The sequence below is a fragment of the Thunnus maccoyii genome, chromosome 10 (genome assembly GCF_910596095.1).
Source record: "Thunnus maccoyii chromosome 10, fThuMac1.1, whole genome shotgun sequence".
In the NCBI taxonomy this organism is placed as follows: Eukaryota; Metazoa; Chordata; class Actinopteri; order Scombriformes; family Scombridae; genus Thunnus; species Thunnus maccoyii.
This window is the reverse complement of record NC_056542.1, coordinates 12,574,712-12,584,790: the sequence shown is the minus strand read 5'-3', so window position 1 is coordinate 12,584,790 and position 10,079 is coordinate 12,574,712. Positions and strand designations below refer to the sequence as shown.

The 10,079-nt window shown below is 38.9% G+C and overlaps 1 protein-coding gene across 2 annotated transcripts; it reads left to right on the top strand.

The window, feature by feature from the left end:
- Positions 1 to 98: 98 nt before the first annotated feature.
- On the top strand, positions 99 to 9,708 carry ddx61 (DEAD (Asp-Glu-Ala-Asp) box helicase 61). Of its 2 annotated transcripts, none has more exons than XM_042424803.1 (13): positions 99 to 283; positions 1,237 to 2,020; positions 2,668 to 2,731; positions 2,953 to 3,057; positions 3,567 to 3,696; positions 4,258 to 4,404; positions 4,837 to 4,931; positions 5,018 to 5,140; positions 5,236 to 5,364; positions 6,017 to 6,197; positions 6,289 to 6,390; positions 6,906 to 7,127; positions 7,871 to 9,708. In XM_042424803.1, exons 2-12 carry the CDS (start codon positions 1,842 to 1,844, stop codon positions 7,118 to 7,120), a joined length of 1,470 nt encoding a protein of 489 aa, XP_042280737.1. In that variant the 5' UTR covers positions 99 to 283; positions 1,237 to 1,841; the 3' UTR covers positions 7,121 to 7,127; positions 7,871 to 9,708. The 2 variants fall into 2 exon arrangements, with proteins under 2 accessions (XP_042280737.1, XP_042280738.1); XM_042424804.1 differs by lacking the exon at positions 99 to 283 and adding an exon at positions 357 to 426.
- The last annotated feature ends 371 nt before the right edge of the window (positions 9,709 to 10,079 follow it).

The following is a 10,079-nucleotide window of genomic DNA, read 5'->3' as shown; positions in this document are numbered from 1 at the left end:
TTCACTGTTGTCTTATTTTTGTCAGCTTATCCCACAGTGAGCGTTGTAAATTTGAAAGCGGCATTGTGATTGGTCAGTTCGATGTCCTTTGGAACAAGCAACCAGCCCAAAAACTAACGCGCGGCCATGTTGAATTGTCAATATTCTGAAAGAAGACACAAAAGAGTGACAACTGTGCGGACTCCTCGAAACAGCGAGTCTTTACTTAACTTGATTAAACTGTCGAAATAACGTTAAGCAACGTCACAACCGGGAAGACTTTGGGTGGATGAAGCAACTGAAGGTAGCATTTTCTTCAAGCCTATTGGTTAACATTACCGTTAATGTTAACACATAACGGCTAAGCTATCATTAGCATGCTAACCTGGTTGGTTGGTCAAGTTGGATAAAGTTTAGAAGTGGCAGGTACCAACTAAGAAGATTCACGTAGGTGGATCTGCGTTGTGCACGATGTTTCTATATGGACAGTTTGAAACAGAGTCACTCCCACGATCGGGAACAAGACCGAGTTAAACGTTAACGTTAGCTTGTTAGCTGGATGATCAAAGCCACGTTGCTATGCATAAAGTTTTAACAATGCTTACAGTCGTGCTAGTTAACTTGTGTCAAGCTACCTTCGCTATCGACACTGACAACAAAGTGTTCACGAAAGAAGAGACCCACGGAGCCATGTGCTGATGGTTGTCTTTACAGTTAAAAAAGTCCGGTTGCTAACTAGAAAAACAACTTTGTCCGTCAGGGAGAGTGGGGGTTGTTTTTTTTTAGCCCAAGTTAGCACTAGCTTGTTAGCCTTGGCATCTCAATAAAGCCCCACTGCAAAAGTTGTTATTTGTCACGTCAGAATGAAGTTATTTACCTCACAATTTTCGTCCCATTTATTCGTCTAACATGCCTTAGTTGAATCTGTTGGGGTGCAAAGGTAGTCAACTATAAAAATTAGTTTGAGCTGCTGTTGGTGACATTTGGTGGTTTTGTTAACGTGGTATTGTTTGTGTTTCAGCTTATCAAAGGTAGCTTTTGCTAGTGCACACACATCTGAATGTATATCATTGATCTCTAGTGTTTTTGGGTAGTTTTCGTTGCTAACTGCAGTTTATTATTATTATTATTATTATTATTATACTGTTATTGTGTGACTCGCTTGTTAATGCTCAAAAATAACCACTCGTGATTGTTTATTGCCTGACAGGTAACCTGGAATTTTTCACTTCACTTTCCACTTTCTTCACTTTGCAGACTGCCATCACAACTTTTGCTGTAAAAGAAAACGGATTTGGAAGAAGATGCCCAAAGGCATTAAAGGAGGATAGTCCATTTAATAGAAGTTTGCTGGAGACTTCTTTGAGCCATTATTGAGCCCCAGCAAACGCATCGGAAGACTTCTTGGTGTCAAAGAAAAAGTCTGAGATTTGATTTTGCCACCGGCCATTTTGAATGTATAAACACAAAAAGATACTCGAAAAACACAAGAAAATTCAGGATTACCATACAGCAAGGATAAGGGGACTCTGAGACAAACATTTTGAATGAAAAATAAGAGTTTATGTTTTGGTCACATATTTGATTTATTTATTCATATGAATGTTAATTTCTCCCTTTTTTGGAGAGTTGTCTTGTAAATAGACAGAATTCATACGCAGACCTCTTCTTTTCAAGAGGTTTGCATGTCGGATCGTGTACACAACACATTCTTTAAAAACGAAAGATAGGAGAAAAGGGTTATTTGTTTTTCATTTTCTAGTTGTGTTTTTGTTTTTTTACACACGGGTGCATTAAACAGAACAGTGAGAAAGAGGAACATTACTCACTGTGAGAGACTTGTCAGTTAAACTGTTGAACCCATGGCCACAGCAAGAACCGCAAACCCATCACCAATGATTGGATTGAATAAACCAGCAAATGGACAACTCAGAGGACAGACCAAGCCAGCTGGCCAACAGTTGGGACCTCTTTCAACTGCCCAACTGCCCAGTGCCCCCCAGAAAAAGAGCAGCATTCCTCAGAGCAGTGGGGGCATCAAGTAAGACCCTGATCCACTTATTCCCTCACTTCTGCAATGAAAATTTAGTTTTTGTATCAGTTAAAACACTTATGCAGCTACACCATTTACACTGGATGCAAGAATCTGCTAGCTGTAATTCTTCCCTCGAGAACAACACTTATAATAGGTGTTTCTTATGCAATACACTTGTTTTTTTTAACAAAATTAAAAGAAGATGAGTGTCATACATGTATAAGAGTGTCTAAAGCTTATTACATGTTTCAAAATCTCAGGATCCCATGTGAAAGCTCAGTACATCCCAACATGATTTTGACAAAATATCTCTGAATAAACTATGTATCTCCTCTCATACACCCCTCTATCATGGTTATTTGCCGGGACACCTGCAGTCATAACACACTTGTTAAGTTGCCAATGATATGTTATGTTAACTTAATCAGACATGGGAGCTAGTACTTTTAGGAGCTTCATTACTTATGAAGGAATACAAATAAATCATTTTTTTCCATCCAGCACCCCAATCCATGGAGTGTCAGTAATATACATGGGAAAATTTAAAAAAACAATAACTGGATTTTGTGGTTTAATATGTTTCAGAGCCGTCTTTTGTCAGCATGTTATTTTGTTATTTACTGAGATGTGACCATGTAAATTCTTACAACTAGGTTTGGTGATGACTGGAAAAAGTGCCTGGAGCTTCCTCCAAAAGACAACAGAATGAAAACCTCGGTAAGGAAACTATTAGTAATAGCAGAGAGAATTCGTCAGACAGACTTTTCATTTCCACCTTTTCTGTTGAAATCTAAATGTGGAAATGTTTTTTGTTTTAGACTCCGTAAATGTATGTTGGCTTCTAATGTCACATTAAAGCTTAGACCTCTGGGCCTTTAAAGTTGGTGGGGATCCTCTAAATAAACTGTAACTTCATGTTTCTGCTTTGCATTTCCCAGGATGTGACGTCAACGAAGGGAAATGAATTTGAAGACTACTGCCTAAAGCGGGAACTTCTAATGGGAATCTTTGAAATGGGATGGGAGAAACCCTCCCCTATACAGGTAAAAAAGTGATGATGTTTTTAAACCACGCTGAGGCTGCCCTAAAATGTAGAATTACAAAATTAACTGTGTAACTGCACTCTGTAAAAGCTCCAAACTTTTTTACGTTACACATACATATAAAATTTGAGGAAGGTTGGCCGTAACAGAAATTTGGGCCTGTCTTGCACAGCCTTCTAGTCAGCCACAGGTTCCCATCACTCCAGCTTGCGATCACCTACTCCTTAGTTGTATGTAGGAGTGTGGTTCACTAAAAAACTTACTATAGTCTCCCTTTTTTCCTCTGCATCTCATCTGAACAACAGATTGCACAGTTTTGGTTGGTGGTAACATTGCAGTAATAGATGGTCTTCACTGTAGTACAATTTGTAATATTGTAATGTTACAGACCTATTTTAGAATCAGTGTGCTTGTTGGTCTTCATGATTCTTTGCCTTATTTCCAAAAAGTCCATTGTGTCAAGTGAACCTTGCCCATTGTACTAATTGGACTTGTTTGTCTGCCTAAAGGAGGAAAGCATCCCCATCGCTCTGTCAGGCAGAGACATTTTGGCTCGGGCAAAGAATGGCACAGGAAAAAGTGGAGCCTACCTCATCCCTCTCCTGGAGAGGATAGACATAAAGAAGGATCATATTCAGGGTGAGTTTCTGCTGCCTCTGCCAAATAGTTTGAAACAGTTGCAGTGTGACAAATGTTGATCCATGAATGGCTTGACTTTGTGGGGATGTATTATTATTTTGAAGTTGTATTAATGTTATAGAGTAGAGATGTGCAGATATATTTAACAAACAAAAAATGAACCCACTTTTAAACTGAAGAAAGAAAGTGAAAGAACGCGTGGGAGCACAAGTTTGTCAGTGTGGAAAGCAGCCCAGATTTGGCTGCTTTCCACAAAGAATTTCAACTAGTTGTTTCCAGATATTTATTCCCATTATGTGACCTACATTTTACACATAGATAATTTTTGTGTCATGCAGCTCAATTTTACAATTATAAGTGTGTATGTTAAGTGACCACAGTCTCTGGAGAATATCGTTCTCCTACCATATGTATGTTGGTGAACAGGTTTTTGGTTTAAAAATAAAGTTGGGGTTTTTTTTTGGGCTTTCTTTTTATGAGCACCAATTTTATCTAATTTTCTCTATGCATGTCATCAACCCTTGCATTTCATCAGCCCTTCCCATTTCTGTCTCAATCCAGCCATAGTAATGGTCCCCACAAGAGAGTTGGCCCTGCAGATGAGCCAGATCAGCATTCAGCTCAGCAAGCACCTTGGAGGGGTCAAGGTCATGGTTACCACTGGGGGAACCAACTTGAGGGATGACATCATGCGTCTCGATGAGACAGGTACTTGTCATGCCGTCGGTGTTTAAGATGACGAAAAGTATTGTTTAAATTTATAAGAGTGCAGATGAGTAAGATGAGCAGTGTTTCATGGGATATTTTTATCTTATCAACTGAGATCATGACTCATTTACACATCAGAACAAAAGTCATTCTTGCTTATGCTTTTGTTAGAGAAAATGTTTGTTTATAAGGTGATTTTATCCATGAACTTGTATTTTTTCTTTAAAATACATTTTTTCCTAATTTTTGTACCATTTTGGCTCAATTCAATTCAAAAAATGTTGACAGCACTATCTTAAAATTCCACTGACAAGCACTTAATTTGACCCATTTTGCAATGGCCTTAACCAGCATGCTGTGCAATAACATTGCACTTCTGTTCTTGGTGCAATATATTGATGTGTGCTGTTTGTGCCCTTTCTGTCCTAATAGTACATGTAGTGATTGCTACACCAGGCAGGATACTAGACCTGATCAAGAAGGGTCTGGCAAAAGTGGATAAGACACAAATGATGGTGATGGATGAGGTCAGTTGGGCTCTTTTTTCTTTTTTAAAATAAAGTTTTTACTGACATTCAAGTTGCCCTGATTCTATAATTACCTGTTTATTCAGGCAGATAAGCTCCTGTCCCAGGATTTTGTGGTCCTGATTGAAGATATTATCAGCTTCTTACCGAAGGGTCGTCAGATTCTGCTTTACTCTGCCACTTTCCCCATCAGTGTGCAAAAATTCATGGTGAGAACTCAAATAGCAATTTGATTCCCTAAATTGGTATTGAAATCTTGTTTGCTCTATGCGGTACACTTTGAAAATGTAAATGTTTTGTCCAGAATAAGCACCTGCAGAAGCCTTATGAGATCAACTTGATGGAGGAATTGACCTTGAAGGGCATCACCCAGTATTATGCCTATGTGACTGAAAGACAGAAGGTCCACTGTCTCAACACGCTCTTTTCTAGGGTGAGTGTTCTTCGCTTACATCAAGTGTGGCCAACCAGTCAGATACTAAGAGCCTGATAAAAGCTGTACCATTTCAAATAACTCAGTACCAAGCTGAAAAGCAGTGTTACACTGCCCTCTCTGGTGGAAAGTTTCAAGATTTATTCAATTCATAAATGGTTTCTTAATCGATTTTTGCAGAAAATGTACAATATTATCATATGTATAGATGCCACAATATAAATGTACATATACTGTGATTCAGGATTTTATCCATATAAAAATGTAAAATACCATGGAAACAAACTTGTTAAGTTACAAGGCGAAGGTATAGCACCAGTGTGTGATTGGTCTTCTGTGAAGTGTGAAGTTTTGTTTCATTAATTCAAGACACTGGTTCTCATATTAGGGCAATGATTTATACATATATACATAAATTGATACATAAATACAATCTGGATTCAAAATGAAATAAAAAGACAAGATATGAAAAGAGGACTGACATATGTGCAGGCTAATAACTGCATGCAGCTCGCAAGCTGCTGTTTGGCAAACCCTTGCATAAACTGTGGCTTAGGTAGACCCATAGGATACTTGAGACAGAGAGCGTAATGAATTTAGGAGTTAATTCTTTGCTCGTCAATAATCATGAATCTATATTTTTCTATTACAGCTTCAGATCAATCAGTCAATCATCTTCTGTAACTCCACCCAGAGGGTTGAACTTCTGGCTAAGAAAATAACTCAGCTGGGCTATTCGTGCTTCTACATTCATGCAAAGATGATGCAGGAGTACAGGAACCGTGTGTTCCATGACTTCAGGAATGGATTGTGCAGAAACCTGGTCTGCACAGGTATGTAAATGTTATGAATTTTAAGATTTAAGGTGGAAATTTAAATTATTAATGATGAGTAGCTTGACTTGATATACATGCTTTCTTGCAGACCTATTCACTCGGGGAATCGACATCCAGGCAGTAAACGTGGTCATCAATTTTGACTTTCCCAAAAATGCAGAGACCTACCTTCACCGCATTGGCAGATCAGGTAAAGATTAACTGGTATAATGTATAAACTCCTGTTTGGTTACATATACCATTTCCAAATCTGGCACATACAGGTTTAGGGAACAGATTGGTAAACTGAGAGCACTGATTGCTAACTGTACGCATAGGTCGGTGTGTGAACGATTGACTGCTGAGACGGCTTGTGAAACGCCTCAGGCTCTCTGTGATCACTGATGCAGTGATTTAATGCAGCTGCATTCACAATATAGTTGTTCCCATTTACAATTTTTTTTTCGGTTTCTGTTGTCAGATAATGGAACAAGTACAAAACTTGATCATGGTTCATTAACGCTTGGCTGTGTGACCAAGCTGCTGAACTGAATGTAAAATTATTTTATGATCTGTACAATGTCAGACAAAATAAACTGTTTACCAACATTTTTTTTAATCAGTTAACAGATTTTTAAATCTATTTTTTCCTTCTGCCACATGATCCCTGGGGGGGCTCCATACTAACACTAAATAACATATACACTCTGTCTCTTTTTCTGTCAGGGCGTTTTGGTCACCTGGGTCTGGCCATCAATCTGATAACTTCAGATGACAGATACAACCTGAAGAACATTGAGGACCAGCTGATTACTGACATCAAGCCAATCCCTGGCAGCATCGATAAGAGCCTGTATGTTGCAGAGTTTCACTCTGTTGACCCTGATGATGATGGTGATGACTGCAGTGGAGCCAAAAACAAAGAACTGGGAGCAGCCTGATTGAATGGTCAGTTCTCTGAATAGCCCACAAACCAACTATGGCTGAAATGAAACCTTTAAGATTGTTCAGTGTATGTATAAACTCACTTAAACCTGTTTTATTGTCAGTCACTGATGTGCTACTCTGGACTTTGGGGTTCCCTTGTTTTTCGTTGTCTACACAGGTCACGTTTCAGCTGCATTTTTTTAGTCGTCCATCTGACTCCAAAAAAGTACTGAGGGTTAATGCTCAGCCTTGTGCGTGGCTGGTGTTAAGACAAGGTGTAAAGCTGCTGCACTGGTGGCTAATGAAGAGGGGTCAAGTTCTAGTTATTCACTTAACTGCCCTTAACTGACCTTCTTATATTGCCAGTCCAGGGAATGACTGCTGAAAGCATGATCATGAACTCACTTTTAACATTCTCTAGCAAGGAATAGGTTACAAGCACATTATTTGGTGGAATAGGTTGTACACAGTGTGTTCATAACACCAGAGACATCCAAGTTCTCTAGCTTGAAGGAGAGCAAATACTAACAACCTTGCTAATGAATAGTATCCTCTTTCATCAAGAAGATTTACTTAAGTTTTACAGGATTTAAAGGTGAAAGGTTGTCAGCCTCAGGCTGCACAACAGCAGTCAAATTAGATTTGTACAGAGCTAATCAGCAGACACTGCCAGCTGTCCTGTTCTGCAGAATAGCTTGAGCTGTGACTCATTCACATGGTTTTCTTCGGAAATTCTAACTCAGATTTTGTGGTTTGTTTTTCAGGGGAAACATGGCGTCTGGCATTGATCACACAGTTTTGGCAACACATCACCCAAGATTCCAAGTGAAGATTTCTCTTGCCCACTTTTGGTCTATTAATTATTTCTTTTCACTTTCAGTTTTAGTTGACAACAAGCTTCAATCCTGGAAACTGGTATCTTCACCTCTGAAAACTATCATTTTCATCAGTTAAACTGTTGCCACACTGCCAGCTATTTTCACCGTAGCATGTGATTTTGAAATCTGTCATTGAACTAAGCCACTCGACAATAGATGGAAATTGTAACTTTTTATTTTTATTGTACTGATGTAAGAAGTGAAATGTGAAACCAAAGGTGGACTTGAATGATAGAGCCCAGCTCACATCCCTGCTGTGCAGATGTACTACATTGGCCATGTTAACATCCCACTGTCATGCCTTCTGGGCAGATTGTTCAAATGGACTGTGCTTTTTGGTAACCTAGACTCAGTGGTCACTTTACTTACTATTTGGTAGGCCCCCAGAATAGCCTGCATTTGTCGTGGCATGGTTTCAACAAAGTGCTGGAAACATTCCTTAGACAGTTTTATGTTGACATGAACCTCACACAGTTGCTGTCTGTAACCCCCAAAGACTGTTGTGTTTGAAAATCCCAGGAGATCAGCTCTAACAATCATTCCACAATCAAAGTCACTTGGATCACATTTTTTCCACATTCTGATGTTTGGTGTGAACAACTGAACCTCTTGACCATGTCTGCATGCTTTATGCATTGAGTTGCAGTCACCTGTTTGGCTGATTAAAATATTGGCTTTACTGAGCAGGTGTACCTAATAATAAAGTGACCACTGAGTGTAGTTAGTTATGTAGCTTTAGACAATTCCTGTATGGTATTGGAGTAACAAGAGGGAACCAAATTTGGAAGAGAAGACAAAGAATTACAGAAATTAGAATATAGATGGCTTCAGAAACCAAAATGAGCACTTTGCTCTGTAGGATGTTTAAAACAGGGCTGCTATGATGCTCTATTACAGAGCACCTGAAACTGTGATGCTTGAAATGATTTTTTTTCACTTTTTATACCGAAGTGTTTACTGCAATGTAGTGTTAGTGACACTGTAACGCATTTTGTCAAAGCACAGACCCAATAATGAGAATAAATCAGTATTGTGAAACTTCTTTGATCCCTTTAAGGCTCTAGCACAAGGCAGCATTTTCTCAGGTGTTGAAGTTACCAGTAATCATGTAAATGTGACAGGTTGAGGGACCCCAGTTAACATGTTGTTGAAACCAGCCAACTTTTTCATCTTAATGTAGTTCCTTTGTCCCTTCTTCCCTCCAAAGTGCCTTAGTCTAACGCCAGACCTTTACCCTGGGCCAACTTGAAGATGGCACCCCTACAATTCCATATTAGTTTTGAAAGCACAGTTGCACTCTGAAAGGGCTTACAGTTTTTCCATATTGTTTGTTACAAATGCATTTGTTTCATAACACAGACCAGCTAGAACTGTTGTGGACTCATTGACTTCAGTACAATGTCACAAAATTGTCTAAAAATGTCTTCAAAACCTTAACATTCTGGATGTTTTCAAGCAGAGCATCTACTCTTGCACATGCATGTTGCCTCCTTGGCTGGCCATTACATTACTGCCAAGCACCAGCAGGGAAGGTATTTGTGTGTTTCCTCTTCTAAAGCATCTAAAGTAGTAATTGGACCTCCACCCCACTCTCCATCACAAATAAATACATTCATGAGTTGACAAGACGTTAAGTAGGGAGAGAAAGCGAGACAGGCAAGAATTTATTTTCTGTTAAGTGTGTCGATGCCAACGCCTCAAATAAAATAAAAAAGTCCAACTGACTGGAGTCTTCTATTTTGTTGGGGTTTTTTTTAAGTCTGTGAAGTCAGTGTGCCACTGTTTTGTAAATGGTGATTGAATAAGTCTCACACTGTATATCCAGAAGTGAAGACCTTTTTAAAGGGAAGCAAAAATGTCTTCAAGGATCTAAAGCAAGTCCATTGGTCCATGACTTTGCCCTTATATTCTATAAACTGAATGACTGAGCATTTTTTAATTTACAATTAATCTCACACTTAAGTAGCTAGTGACCTGTTTCACTGGTTGGCCTAAAGGCCAAACTTGCCTTTTTTTTTTTTTTTTTTAATTAGTTTCATATTCCAGAGGTATGTTAGGGTTTTTCCACAGCATTCCTATCCAGCAAACTCCCATT

Excerpts from the sequence above, each read along its gene's own strand:
- ddx61 (XM_042424803.1), top strand. The coding sequence starts at position 1,842 with ATGGCCACAGCAAGAACCGCAAACCCATCACCAATGATTGGATTGAAT. Across the intron at positions 2,732-2,952 it reads ACAACAGAATGAAAACCTCG|GATGTGACGTCAACGAAGGG; the intron begins GTAAGGAAACTA and ends TGCATTTCCCAG. Across the intron at positions 5,365-6,016 it reads TCAACACGCTCTTTTCTAGG|CTTCAGATCAATCAGTCAAT; the intron begins GTGAGTGTTCTT and ends TTTCTATTACAG.